This window comes from Oncorhynchus nerka, linkage group LG2 (genome assembly GCF_034236695.1).
Source record: "Oncorhynchus nerka isolate Pitt River linkage group LG2, Oner_Uvic_2.0, whole genome shotgun sequence".
In the NCBI taxonomy this organism is placed as follows: Eukaryota; Metazoa; Chordata; class Actinopteri; order Salmoniformes; family Salmonidae; genus Oncorhynchus; species Oncorhynchus nerka.
Genome location: NC_088397.1, coordinates 91,021,955 through 91,037,387, shown reverse-complemented (window position 1 = coordinate 91,037,387; position 15,433 = coordinate 91,021,955). Strand labels below are relative to the sequence as shown.

Below are 15,433 nucleotides of genomic sequence, written 5' to 3'. Positions count from 1 at the left end.
TGTGTGTGTGTGTGTGTGTGTGTGTGTCTTGAACTTTACCCTATTCTAAGTGAATCATTTTAAGACAGACACCCCTCTGCAAACACACACACACACACTCTACACACACACTCTGCACACACACTCTGCACACACACACACTCTAAACACATGTTAACTGTATATGTTATGTATGTTAGACACACCTACTCATTCAAGGGTTTTTCTATATTTTTACTATTTTCTACATTGTAGAATAATAGAGAAGACATCAACACTATGAAATAACACATATGGAGTCATGTAGTAACCAAAAAAGGGTTAAACAAATTCAAACATATTTTATATTTATATTCCAATAGCCAAACTTTGCCTCAATGACAGCTTTGCACACACTAGGAATTCTCTCAACCAGCTTCATCTGGAATGCTTTTCCTACAGTCTTGAAGGAAGGAGTTCCCACATATGCTGAGCACTTGTTGGCTGCTTTTCCTTCACTCTGTGGTCCGACTCAACACCAACAATCTCAACTGGGTTGAGGTCGGGTGATTGTAGAGGCCAGGTCATCTGATGCAGCACTCCATCACTCTCCTTCTTGGTCAAATAGCCCTTACACAGCCTGGAGGTGTGTTTTGGGGTCATTGTCCTGTTGAAAAACAAATGATCATCCCACTTTGCCCAAACCAGATGGATGGCGTATCACTGCAGAATGCTGTGGTAGCCATGCTGGTTAAGTGTGCCCAGAATTCTAAATAAATCACAGTGTCACTAGCAAAGCACCTCCACACCATACCACCTCCTCCTCCATATTTTACTGTGGCAAAGACACAGAGATTGGAACCAAAAATCTCAAATTTGAACTCCAGACCAATGGACAAATTTCCACTGGTCTAATGTCCATTGCTCATGTTTCTTGGCCCAAGCAAGTCTCTTCTTCTTATTGGTGTCCTTTAGTAGTGGTTTCTTTGCAGCAATTCAACCATGAAGGTCTGATTCACGCAGTCTCCTCTGAACAGTTGATGTTGAGATGTGTCTGTTACTTACACTCTGTGAAGCATTTATTTGGGCAGCAATCTCGGAGGCTGGTAACTCTAACTTACCCTCCGCAGCAGAGGTAATTCTGGGTCTTCCTTTCCTGTGGCGGTCCTCATGAGAACCAGTTTCATCATAACGCTTGATGATTTTTGCGACTGTTGAAGAAACTTTCAAAATTCTTGAAATTTTCCGTATTGACTGACCTTTATGTCTTAAAGTAATGATGGACTGTCGTTTCTCTTTACTTATTTGAGCTTTTCTTGCCATAATATGGACTTGGTCTTTTACCAAATAGGACTATCTTCTGTTTACCCCCCTACCTTGTCACAACACAACTGATAAGCTCAAACGCATTAAGAAGGAAAGAAATTGTCCAAATTAACTTTTAAGAAAGCACACCTTCTTAATTGAAATGCATTCCAGGTGACTACCTCATGAAGCTGGTTGAGAGAATGCCAAGAATGTGCAAAGCTTTCATCAAGGCAAAGGGTGGCTATTTGAATAATCTCAAATATAAAATATATTTACTTGTTACTTATTTATTTGTTGCTTTTTTTTGTTACTCCATGATTCCATGTGTCATTTCATAGTTTTGATGTCTTCACTGTTATTCTACAATATAGAAAAAAGTTTTAAAAAATAATGAAAAACCCTTGAATGAGTAGGTGTCCAAACTTTGGACTGCTACTGTATGTGTATTATTTTACTGCTCTAGGGATGTAATTGTTTCAATAACCTTATTTATAATTATGTATTGATTTCACTCTTTATGCAATGAGCAAATGCAGAAAACACCAGAAGAAGAATGATCACTGAATTACCACAGTGAATTATTGTAATGTTTGTTTTTGTATCAAATAATCCCATAAGGGATCAAATCAAATTGCATGTGTCACGTGTTGAATAAAACCGGTGTAGGAGACCTTACAGTGAATGTCTTACTTACAAGCCTTTAACCAACAACGCAGATCAAGAAAAAGAGTTAAGAAAAATGAGATGGGTTGTCATCTGACGATTTGTCCCGAAAATACATTTTAATTCATTTTATTAATGAATTCACAAACTCTCCACACACAGCTCTCCACACACAGCTCTCCACACACAGCTCTCCACACACAGCTCTCCACACACAGCTCTCCACACACAGCTCTACACACACAGCTCTCCACACAGCTCTCCACACACACAGCTCTCCACACACACAGCTCTCCACACACACAGCTCTCCACACACAGCTCTCCACTCTGTGCGCTGAGGACAAAGCTAACAGCTCCTAGAGGTGACAGGGACTGGGTGAAGGAACCCGGTAGTGTCAGGGTGTAACAGTTGCTAGTGCAACTCAGGGTGCCACTATTAAATCCTATCAGTCCCCCTCTCTACTGTAGGTATCAGACCCCTCTCTACTGTTGGTATCAGACCCCTCTCTACTGTTGGTATCAGACCCCTCTCTACTGTTGGTATCAGTCCCCTCTCTACTGTTGGTATCAGTCCCCTCTCTACTGTTGGTATCAGTCCCCTCTCTACTGTTGGTATCAGACCCCTCTCTACTGTTGGTATCAGACCCCTCTCTACTGTTGGTATCAGACCCCTCTCTACTGTTGGTATCAGACCCCTCTCTACTGTTGGTATCAGACCCCTCTCTACTGTTGGTATCAGACCCCTCTCTACTGTTGGTATCAGACCCCTCTCTACTGTTGGTATCAGTCCCCTCTCTACTGTTGGTATCAGTCCCCTCTCTACTGTTGGTATCAGTCCCCTCTCTACTGTTGGTATCAGACCCCTCTCTACTGTTGGTATCAGTCCCCTCTCTACTGTTGGTATCAGACCCCTCTCTACTGTTGGTATCAGTCCCCTCTACTGTTGGTATCAGTCCCCTCTACTGTTGGTATCAGTCCCCTCTCTACTGTTGGTATCAGTCCCCTCTCTACTGTTGGTATCAGTCCCCTCTCTACTGTTGGTATCAGTCCCCTCTCTACTGTTGGTATCAGACCCCTCTCTACTGTTGGTATCAGTCCCCTCTCTACTGTTGGTATCAGTCCCCTCTCTACTGTTGGTATCAGACCCCTCTCTACTGTTGGTATCAGTCCCCTCTCTACTGTTGGTATCAGTCCCCTCTCTACTGTTGGTATCAGTCCCCTCTCTACTGTTGGTATCAGTCCCCTCTCTACTGTTGGTATCAGTCCCCTCTCTACTGTTGGTATCAGTCCCCTCTCTACTGTTGGTATCAGACCCCTCTCTACTGTTGGTATCAGACCCCTCTCTACTGTTGGTATCAGTCCCCTCTCTACTGTTGGTATCTGGTCTGTGTTCACTATGACAGCCTTCTGTTGGTATCTGGTCTGTGTTCACTACGACAGCCTTCTGTTGGTATCTGGTCTGTGTTCACTATGACAGCCTTCTGTTGGTATCTGGTCTGTGTTCACTACGACGGCCTTCTGTTGGTATCTGGTCTGTGTTCACTACGACAGCCTTCTGTTGGTATCTGGTCTGTGTTCACTACGACAGCCTTCTGTTGGTATCTGGTCTGTGTTCACTATGACAGCCTTCTGTTGGTATCTGGTCTGTGTTCACTACGACAGCCTTCTGTTGGTATCTGGTCTGTGTTCACTACGACAGCCTTCTGTTGGTATCTGGTCTGTGTTCACTACGACAGCCTTCTGTTGGTATCTGGTCTGTGTTCACTATGACAGCCTTCTCTCTTACTTGACATGTGCCCAGGTATATTATATTGTCCATCCTCAGCATCCACCCTTCGTAGGGTGTTGGGAACACTGTTCACTACTACACCCCAGCCCCACCTTCTCCCTGTACCCTTCGTAGGGTGTTGGGAACACTGTTCACTACTACACCCCAGCCCCACCTTCTCCCTGTACCCTTCGTAGGGTGTTGGGAACACTGTTCACTACCACACCCCAGCCCCACCTTCTCCCTGTACCCTTCGTAGGGTGTTGGGAACACTGTTCACTACTACACTACACCCCAGCCCCACCTTCTCCCTGTACCCTTCGTAGGGTGTTGGGAACACTGTTCACTACTACACCCCAGCCCCACCTTCTCCCTGTACCCTTCGTAGGGTGTTGGGAACACTGTTCACTACTACACCCCAGCCCCACCTTCTCCCTGTACCCTTCGTAGGGTGTTGGGAACACTGTTCACTACTACACCTCAGCCCCACCTTCTACCTGTACCCTTCGTAGGGTGTTGGGAACACTGTTCACTACTACACCCCAGCCCCACCTTCTCCCTGTACCCTTCGTAGGGTGTTGGGAACACTGTTCACTACTACACCACACCCCAGCCCCACCTTCTCCCTGTACCCTTCGTAGGGTGTTGGGAACACTGTTCACTACTACACCACACCCCAGCCCCACCTTCTCCCTGTACCCTTCGTAGGGTGTTGGGAACACTGTTCACTACTACACCACACCCCAGCCCCACCTTCTCCCTGTACCCTTCGTAGGGTGTTGGGAACACTGTTCCCTACTACAATACACCCCAGCCCCACACTCTCCCTGTACCCTTCGTAGGGTGTTGGGAACACTGTTCACTACTACACTACACCCCAGCCCCACCTTCTCCCTGTACCCTTCGTAGGGTGTTGGGAACACTGTTCACTACTACACTACACCCCAGCCCCACCTTCTCCCTGGGAACACTGTTCACTACTACACTACACCCCAGCCCCACCTTCTCCCTGTACCCTTCGTAGCGTGTTGGGAACACTGTTCATTCCTACACTACACCCCAGCCCCACTTTCTCCCTGTACCCTTCGTGTAGCACATTCACACTCTCTTACCTGTGCCCAGGTGTAGGACGTCATACTGCCCATCCTCAGCATCCACCCTGTCTACTACTACTCTTCGTAGGGTGTAGGGCACATTGACGTGGGTGAAGACAGGCCGGCGGGTGATTGGAAGGATGGGTTCCCACATCAACTGGTGACCCCTCATGAAGCTCACTACGTCATCAGGGAAGTCACGAGTAGACTTGTGGAGGGGGTCATATGTTTCGCTGGGACACTGGGGAAGGAAAATCACAATTAAAGGTTTATTCAAGGATTATTCAAGGAGTATTCAAGGATTATTCAAGGAGTATTCAAGGATTATTCAAGGAGTATTCAAGGAGTATTCAAGGATGGGCACCTTTACTACACGGAACCCTACTAAATCCATCACGGCTGGTCTGCCGAAGGAACCGCACGAGGAGGCTCTGCATGAGGAGGCTCTGCACGAGGAGGCTCTGCACGAGGAGGCTACAACAGACTTCTTCCGTCGCAAGGTACCTCTAAGGCCCTTCTGCTAACTTGCTAGCCCCGGCCCACTAGCTGAATGAATCGCCATGTCTCTAGCCAGCTAATCTACTCACTGAACCCCTATGATCACTCGGCTATGCATGCCTCTCCCTAATGTCAATATGCCTTGTCCATTGCTGTTCTGGTTAGTGATTATTGTCTTATATCACTGTAGATCCTCTAGCCCTGCTCAATATGCCTTAGCTAACCCTTCAGTTCCACCTCCCACACATCACCTGTTTAAATTATGTTTTTACAGGCAATATCTCTCTCGTCGTCACTCTATGCCTAGGTTTACCTCCACTGTATTCACGTCCTACCATACCTCTGTCTGTACATTATGCTTTGAATCTATTCCATCACGCCCAGAAACCTGCTCCTTTTACTCTCTGTTCCGAACCTACTAGACGACCAGTTCTTATAGCCTTTAGCCATACCCTTATCCTACTCCTCCTCTGTTGCTCTGGTGATGTAGAGGTTAATCCAGGCCCAGTAGTGCCTAGCTCCACTCCCATTCCCCAGTCGCTCTCATTTGTTGACTTCTGTAACCGTCAAAGCCTTGGTTTCATGCGTGTTAACATTAGAAGCCTCCTCCCCAAGTTTGTTTTATTCACTGCCTTAGCACACTATGCCAACCCAGATGTCCTAGCCATGTCTGAATCCTGGCTTAGGAAGACCACCAAAAACCCTGAAATTTCCATCCCTAACTATAACATTTTCCGACAAGATAGAGCTGCCAAAGGGAGGGGAATTAGCAATTTACTGCAGAGTCTACTGCCAAGTCTCTGCTAGGTATAGCCCCGCCTTATCTCAGTTCACTGGTCACCATAGCAGCAACCCCGCAGCACGCGCTACAGCAGATATATTTCACTGGTCACCCCTAAATCCAATTCCTCCTTTGGCTGACTTTCCTTCCAGTTCTCTGCTGCCAATGGAACAAACTGCTAAAATCGCTGAAGCTGGAAACTCTCCCTCACTAACTTCAAGCACCAGCTGTCAGAGCAGCTTACAGATCATTGCACCTGTACATAGGCCATCTGTAAATAGCCCATCTAACTACTCCATCCCCATACTGAATTTATTTATTTATTTTGCTCCTTTGCACCCCAGTATCTCTACTTGCACATTCATCTTCTGCACATCCTACCATTCCAGTGTTTAATTGTAATTACTTCACCACCATGGCCTATTTATTGCCTTTCCTCTCTTATCCTACCTCATTGGCACATGCTGTATATAGATTATTGATTGTGTTTGTTTTATCCATGTGTAACTCTGTTCTTGTTTGTGTCGAACTACTTTGCTTTATCTTGGTCCAGGTCGCAGTTGCGAATGAGAACTTGTTCTCAACAAGCCTACCTGGTTAAATAAAGGTGAAATAAAAGAAAATAAAGATTATTCAAGGAGATGTCAAGGATTATTCAAGGAGAATTCAAGGATTATTCAAGGAGAAGTCAAGGATTATTCAAGGGGAATTCAAGGATTATTCAAGGAGTATTAAAGGATTATTCAAGGAGAATTCAAGGATTATTCAAGGGGAATTCAAGGATTATTCAAGGATTATTCAAGGAGAATTCAAGGATTATTCAAGGGGAATTCAAGGATTATTCAAGGATTATTCAAGGAGAATTCAAGGATTATTCAAGGGGAATTCAAGGATTATTCAAGGATTATTCAAGGAGTATTAAAGGATTATTCAAGGGGAATTCAAGGATTATTCAAGGGGAATTCAAGGATTATTCAAGGATTATTCAAGGAGAATTCAAGGATTATTCAAGGGGAATTCAAGGATTATTCAAGGATTATTCAAGGGGAATTCAATGATTATTCAAGGGGAATTCAAGGATTATTCAAGGATTATTCAAGGAGAATTCAAGGAGAATTCAAGGAGAATTCAAGGATTATTCAAGGAGAATTCAAGGATTATTCAAGGAGAATTCAAGGAGTATTCAAGGAGTATTACTTGAGGTCACAGTGACCACAGATCACAGAGTTATAGTTTTTATTGTTGTTCTAGTTGGATGACTGGTTTTGTTTCATGTTTTATTATTCAAATCAACAGCACTTTGATCGCAAAGGAGATGGCAAACTGTAACACTCAAGCAAGGCACAGCTACTTATATAATCTAAGGAAGGTCATTTAATCTTCAATTGTCAGAGTGGATGTCATTTCCTCCTACCATCCTGGCAAAACAAAATCACTGATATGACAAGCATGAGCATCATGTCGTGTTTAAACTGGCAACAGACTCTCATTTAAACTCCTATTATTTCCTTTGAAATGTGGCTGCCATTACTCTCTCTCTGTGCGTGCTGTTCAGTGTCTCAGGGGTTAAAATTACCCTGGATGATGATGTGAAGCTGTTTCACTTGAATTTTAATCATGTAACCAAAACACTGACGTCCCTGACCCTAGTAATCAACCACTTTCAAGGAAGTGTGTGTGTGTGTGTGTGTGTGTGTGTGTGTGTGCGTGTGTGCGTGCGTGCGTGCGTGCGTGCGTGCGTGCGTGCGTGCGTGCGGTAATCAAGCACATCCAAGGAGCCGCTCCACTGCCTGTAGTGTTCCCTAACAGGGGGACTAGAATAACAGTGAGATCAAGCCACTTCCGACAGAGCACTAAAACACATTAAACATTCCCCTGAAGCCTCTGGCTGACAAGTTACCACTTCCCAGGGGAATGCATAGCCGAGGTGTTAAATCAACCGGCCAGCGGTCAGATTCCAACAGTTTTATCAGCTTGTTTAAATCAACCAGCCAGTCGTTGGCTTCCAACAGCTTTATCAACTTGTTATAATCAACCAGCCAGTGGTTGGCTTCCAACAGCTTTATCAACTTGTTATAATCAACCAGCCAGTGGTTAGTGTCCAACAGCTTTATCAGCTTGTTATAATCAACCAGCCAGTGGTTAGTGTCCAACAGCTTTATCAGCTTGTTATAATCAACCAGCCAGTGGTTGGCTTCCAACAGCTTAATCAGCTTGTTTAAATCAACACACGTGTTGCCTGTCTGCCACCAGATCGGGATTCAAATACTTTTTGAAACCTTTCAAATATTTTGAGAGTTTCCTTAAGCTGGCCTGGAGTGCCAGGGGGGCGGGGTTTACACTTTTGGGACTTTTCGATTGGTTCTGTTGTAAAAGGCTCAATCAAGCACATCTAATGTTTTTTTTTATTTTTATGATTTGTCAATCTGTGTGCCTGCCTGTCTCTCTTTCTGCTTGCTTCCCTGTCTGTCTGTTTGGCCATCCGTCTGTCTGTCACTTCCATCCCTGCTGAGAAACTCACAGTGCCAGGTCGTGGATATGGGATCCTCCCCTTGTACTCCACCCAGCGGTAGTCGGGCCCTTCCTTGTGGGCGAACGGACCGTTGAAGGCTGCCCTGATAGAGGCCATAGAGTAGACACACACTGCTGACCCTCTGAAGACAGAACTAGGGGAGAGAAGAGACAGAGAGGGGGGTTACAATGCTGAGAAGAAGAGGAGAGGAGAGGAGAGGAGAGGAGAGGAGAGGAGGGGACAAAAAAAACACAGAGTAAGAAAGAACAGAGAGAGGGGGGTAGAGGAGGGGAGGAAGGAAAGGAAAGAGACAGAGAGAGAGAGAGGGGGAGAGGGGGAGGGAGGAAAGGAAAGAGACAGAAAGAGAGGGGGAGAGGAGGGGAGGGAGGAAAGGAAAGAGACAGAGAGAGAGAGGGGGAGAGGAGGGGAGGAAGGAAAGGAAAGAGACAGAGAGAGAGAGGGGGAGAGGAGGGGAGGAAGGAAAGGAAAGAGACAGAGTGAGAGAGGGGGGAGAGGAGGGGAGGAAGGAAAGAGACAGAGAGAGAGAGGGGGAGAGGAGGGGAGGAAGGAAAGGAAAGAGACAGAGAGAGAGCGAGAGATGGGGAGATAGAAAATGGAAAGAAAGAGAGGGAGGGGAGAGGAAGGTGGAAAGGGTAAGAGAGTGTTAACATGTATCCGGGTGGGTTACAATAACACACCCAGCCGGGCCTCACCACCCCTGACCCCTCAATAACCCCTGGGGTCACTGCAGCCCTGAGACGGGAGCGTGCACGTGTCAGGGGGATGGAAGAGTCCACGTGTCAGGCTGGTTGTTTTGTTAAGGAACTAGAGAACATCCTTTTAACGTTTTTTGGTATGTTGTCTTTTAGGGAGATTCTCACTGAGAATCGTACATTTTCCTTTGTTCACAGATAAAAGGTCTGCAATACAGTGAAAGTGTACTTCCTCTAAGTTCTTAAAAGGGGAACTGACAGTGTTTAAGCAAAATTAAATATTTTTTAAATCGGTTCATATACACACCCAGGAAGAATAAGAATATTTTCTGACAAGCGAGCAGTTAGATTTGGTCATTTTGTAAATTAATGTAATGTCTGGGAATTACGTGAAGTAAGGCATTTGTTAAATTTCTATAGCAACCTAGTTTGTCATTTTCCTAATTAATAGACACCGCAGTAAATGAAACCTGGTAAAAAAACATCTGTCTTTTCCAGGGCCGGGAATGCAGACCGTTGAGCCATAGCCAATCAGAACTACAGCCTATATGCAACACGGGCCTGCCATCGTTCAATTTCAACTGGACCGCGTGTTTACAGGAAGTAAACAACAGCACGACTTTAGATCATTAGAACTCATTTAACAAACTGCACAAAAATACCCCTGAATGGATTTCTGAAAATATGTAAAACACCACAGGAGTCCTCTTATATTTGGGAACTTGTACAATCCTATTGATCAAGCAACCATGAAAAGTTAGGCTCGCTCTCCCTCAGTTGCCTAAGCGCATCAACAACAACAAGATCAACAACTAATGTTAGCCAGAGCGAGGTGAGCTCAAATCTAACGAGGGAACAGTAGATAAACCCTCTCAAACTTTTTCCAGTAGCCTGCTCGTCCTTCTGCAGCTTGCCTGCCAAAGCGTGCTTGTCCCAACCCATGTTTTGATAACTGAATGGGAACTTGCCTGCCTGCCTGCCTGCCAAATACATTTCTGTCACACCCTGATCTGTTTCACCTGTCCTTGTGATTGTCTCCACCCCCTCCAGGTGTCTCTTATTTCCCCAGTGTATTTATCCCTGTGTTTCCTGCCTCTCTGTGCCAGTTCTTTTTGTATGTTTCAAGTCAACCAGCGTGTTTTCCCGTACTCCTGCTTCTATTCTCCTTTTTCTAGTCCTGGTTTTGACCCTTGCCTGTTTTCTGGACTCTGTACCTGCCTGCCTGACCGTTCTGCCTGCCCTGACCACGAGCCTGTCTGCCACTCTGTACCTGCCTGCCTGACCGTTCTGCCTGCCCTGACCTCGAGCCTGTCTGCCACTTTGTACCTCCTGGACTCTGAACTGGTTTTGACCTTCTGCCTGTCCACCACCATTCTCTTGCCCACCCCTTTGGGATTGTTAATAAACATCTTGGACTCTAACCATCTGCATCTGGGTCTCGCCTTAAAATTTAATTGACAACTAATAGATATGCTAACTGTGGATAACAGTCGTTTTAAGTTTAGCATAGCTAGCAAAGCGTTTCACATTTCTTGCTAGCTAATCAAATGACACCTGCATCTCTAGCTGTGTAGCCCCTGATAAACGATATGAGGGGATATATTCAGTCACTCCCCCACTTATCCAATGACATGACATCCCAGGGGTGTCAAACACAATCAGCACACGGGCTGTATTGAAAAACAACAATGAATTTGCAGGCCAGACAGCCTATTAGTTTATACAACAACAACAAACAACAATGAATTTGCAGGCCAGACAGCCTATTAGTTTATACAACAACAACAACAAACATGCAACTGGGACCAAAACTGGCCAAATATGGTTCTTTATAATGTAAATAATAATAATAATGTAAATAGTATTTTAACATATTAAAACAAAAGAAGAGAAACAGTTTTTGTCCAGCCTTTGCTGCTATGCTTGCAGATGTAATGCGATCCTAATCAAAAGGTATTTCATAATTCCAAATAACAAAAACGTTAGCTATAGGTTGTTGTAACATTTCAACTTAAAACATGTTCTGCCTTTTTTTTGTTGGTGCACGGCATGGGTCACTGGTGTGGTTGACTACAGTATTACTGTATGGGTCACTGGTGTGGTTGACTACAGTATTACTGTATGGGTCACTGGTGTGGTTGACTACAGTATTACTGTATGGGTCACTGGTGTGGTTGACTACAGTATTACTGTATGGGTCACTGGTGTGGTTGACTACAGTATTACTGTATGGGTCACTGGTGTGGTTGAATACAGTATTAATGTATGGGTCACTGGTGTGGTTGAATACAGTATTACTGTATGGGTCACTGGTGTGGTTGAATACAGTATTACTGTATGGGTCACTGGTGTGGATGAATACAGTATTACTGTATGGGTCACTGGTGTGGTTCACTACAGTATTACTGTATGGGTCACTGGTGTGGTTGACTACAGTATTACTGTATGGGTCACTGGTGTGGTTGAATACGGTATTACTGTATGGGTCACTGGTGTGGTTGAATACAGTATTACTGTATGGGTCACTGGTGTGGTTGAATACAGTATTACTGTATGGGTCACTGGTGTGGTTGACTACAGTATTACTGTATGGGTCACTGGTGTGGTTGACTACAGTATTACTGTATGGGTCACTGGTGTGGTTGACTACAGTATTACTGTATGGGTCACTGGTGTGGTTGACTACAGTATTACTGTATGGGTCACTGGTGTGGTTGACTACAGTATTACTGTATGGGTCACTGGTGTGGTTGACTACAGTATTACTGTATGGGTCACTGGTGTGGTTGAATACAGTATTACTGTATGGGTCACTGGTGTGGTTGAATACAGTATTACTGTATGGGTCACTGGTGTGGTTGAATACAGTATTACTGTATGGGTCACTGGTGTGGATGAATACAGTATTACTGTATGGGTCACTGGTGTGGTTGACTACAGTATTACTGTATGGGTCACTGGTGTGGTTGACTACAGTATTACTGTATGGGTCACTGGTGTGGTTGAATACAGTATTACTGTATGGGTCACTGGTGTGGTTGAATACAGTATTACTGTATGGGTCACTGGTGTGGTTGACTACAGTATTACTGTATGGGTCACTGGTGTGGTTGAATACAGTATTACTGTATGGGTCACTGGTGTGGTTGAATACAGTATTACTGTATGGGTCACTGGTGTGGATGAATACAGTATTACTGTATGGGTCACTGGTGTGGTTGACTACAGTATTACTGTATGGGTCACTGGTGTGGTTGACTACAGTATTACTGTATGGGTCACTGGTGTGGTTGACTACAGTATTACTGTATGGGTCACTGGTGTGGTTGACTACAGTATTACTGTATGGGTCACTGGTGTGGTTGACTACAGTATTACTGTATGGGTCACTGGTGTGGTTGACTACAGTATTACTGTATGGGTCACTGGTGTGGTTGACTACAGTATTACTGTATGGGTCACTGGTGTGGTTGAATACAGTATTAATGTATGGGTCACTGGTGTGGTTGAATACAGTATTACTGTATGGGTCACTGGTGTGGTTGAATACAGTATTACTGTATGGGTCACTGGTGTGGATGAATACAGTATTACTGTATGGGTCACTGGTGTGGTTCACTACAGTATTACTGTATGGGTCATGGTGTGGTTGACTACAGTATTACTGTATGGGTCACTGGTGTGGTTGAATACGGTATTACTGTATGGGTCACTGGTGTGGTTGAATACAGTATTACTGTATGGGTCACTGGTGTGGTTGAATACAGTATTACTGTATGGGTCACTGGTGTGGTTGACTACAGTATTACTGTATGGGTCACTGGTGTGGTTGACTACAGTATTACTGTATGGGTCACTGGTGTGGTTGACTACAGTATTACTGTATGGGTCACTGGTGTGGTTGACTACAGTATTACTGTATGGGTCACTGGTGTGGTTGACTACAGTATTACTGTATGGGTCACTGGTGTGGTTGAATACAGTATTACTGTATGGGTCACTGGTGTGGTTGAATACAGTATTACTGTATGGGTCACTGGTGTGGATGAATACAGTATTACTGTATGGGTCACTGGTGTGGTTGACTACAGTATTACTGTATGGGTCACTGGTGTGGTTGACTACAGTATTACTGTATGGGTCACTGGTGTGGTTGAATACAGTATTACTGTATGGGTCACTGGTGTGGTTGAATACAGTATTACTGTATGGGTCACTGGTGTGGTTGACTACAGTATTACTGTATGGGTCACTGGTGTGGTTGAATACAGTATTACTGTATGGGTCACTGGTGTGGTTGAATACAGTATTACTGTATGGGTCACTGGTGTGGATGAATACAGTATTACTGTATGGGTCACTGGTGTGGTTGACTACAGTATTACTGTATGGGTCACTGGTGTGGTTGAATACAGTATTACTGTATGGGTCACTGGTGTGGTTGACTACAGTATTACTGTATGGGTCACTGGTGTGGTTGAATACAGTATTACTGTATGGGTCACTGGTGTGGTTGAATACACTATTACTGTATGGGTCACTGGTGTGGATGAATACAGTATTACTGTATGGGTCACTGGTGTGGTTGACTACAGTATTACTGTATGGGTCACTGGTGTGGTTGACTACAGTATTACTGTATGGGTCACTGGTGTGGTTGACTACAGTATTACTGTATGGGTCACTGGTGTGGTTGACTACAGTATTACTGTATGGGTCACTGGTGTGGTTGACTACAGTATTACTGTATGGGTCACTGGTGTGGTTGACTACAGTATTACTGTATGGGTCACTGGTGTGGTTGACTACAGTATTACTGTATGGGTCACTGGTGTGGTTGAATACAGTATTAATGTATGGGTCACTGGTGTGGTTGAATACAGTATTACTGTATGGGTCACTGGTGTGGTTGAATACAGTATTACTGTATGGGTCACTGGTGTGGATGAATACAGTATTACTGTATGGGTCACTGGTGTGGTTCACTACAGTATTACTGTATGGGTCACTGGTGTGGTTGACTACAGTATTACTGTATGGGTCACTGGTGTGGTTGAATACGGTATTACTGTATGGGTCACTGGTGTGGTTGAATACAGTATTACTGTATGGGTCACTGGTGTGGTTGACTACAGTATTACTGTATGGGTCACTGGTGTGGTTGACTACAGTATTACTGTATGGGTCACTGGTGTGGTTGACTACAGTATTACTGTATGGGTCACTGGTGTGGTTGACTACAGTATTACTGTATGGGTCACTGGTGTGGTTGAATACAGTATTACTGTATGGGTCACTGGTGTGGTTGACTACAGTATTACTGTATGGGTCACTGGTGTGGTTGAATACAGTATTAATGTATGGGTCACTGGTGTGGTTGAATACAGTATTACTGTATGGGTCACTGGTGTGGTTGAATACAGTATTACTGTATGGGTCACTGGTGTGGATGAATACAGTATTACTGTATGGGTCACTGGTGTGGTTCACTACAGTATTACTGTATGGGTCACTGGTGTGGTTGACTACAGTATTACTGTATGGGTCACTGGTGTGGTTGAATACGGTATTACTGTATGGGTCACTGGTGTGGTTGAATACAGTATTACTGTATGGGTCACTGGTGTGGTTGAATACAGTATTACTGTATGGGTCACTGGTGTGGTTGACTACAGTATTACTGTATGGGTCACTGGTGTGGTTGACTACAGTATTACTGTATGGGTCACTGGTGTGGTTGACTACAGTATTACTGTATGGGTCACTGGTGTGGTTGACTACAGTATTACTGTATGGGTCACTGGTGTGGTTGACTACAGTATTACTGTATGGGTCACTGGTGTGGTTGAATACAGTATTACTGTATGGGTCACTGGTGTGGTTGAATACAGTATTACTGTATGGGTCACTGGTGTGGTTGAATACAGTATTACTGTATGGGTCACTGGTGTGGTTGAATACAGTATTACTGTATGGGTCACTGGTGTGGTTGAATACAGTATTACTGTATGGGTCACTGGTGTGGTTGAATACAGTATTACTGTATGGGTCACTGGTGTGGATGAATACAGTATTACTGTATGGGTCACTGGTGTGGTTGAATACAATATTACTGTATGGGTCACTGGTGTGGTTG

At 44.5% G+C, this 15,433-nt stretch overlaps 1 protein-coding gene across 1 annotated transcript in view; it reads right to left on the bottom strand.

Annotated features, from left to right (window-relative positions):
- The window catches only part of LOC115125417 (semaphorin-3D-like), a 158,682-nt gene that overhangs the window by 24,891 nt on the left and 118,358 nt on the right, over window positions 1-15,433 (bottom strand). The window contains exons 11-12 of the mRNA XM_065004325.1: window positions 8,594-8,738; window positions 4,812-5,034 (exon numbers count right to left, since the gene is read on the bottom strand). Of these exons, the coding sequence (XP_064860397.1) occupies window positions 4,812-5,034; window positions 8,594-8,738 (368 nt within the window). The remainder of the gene's footprint in view (window positions 1-4,811; window positions 5,035-8,593; window positions 8,739-15,433) is intronic.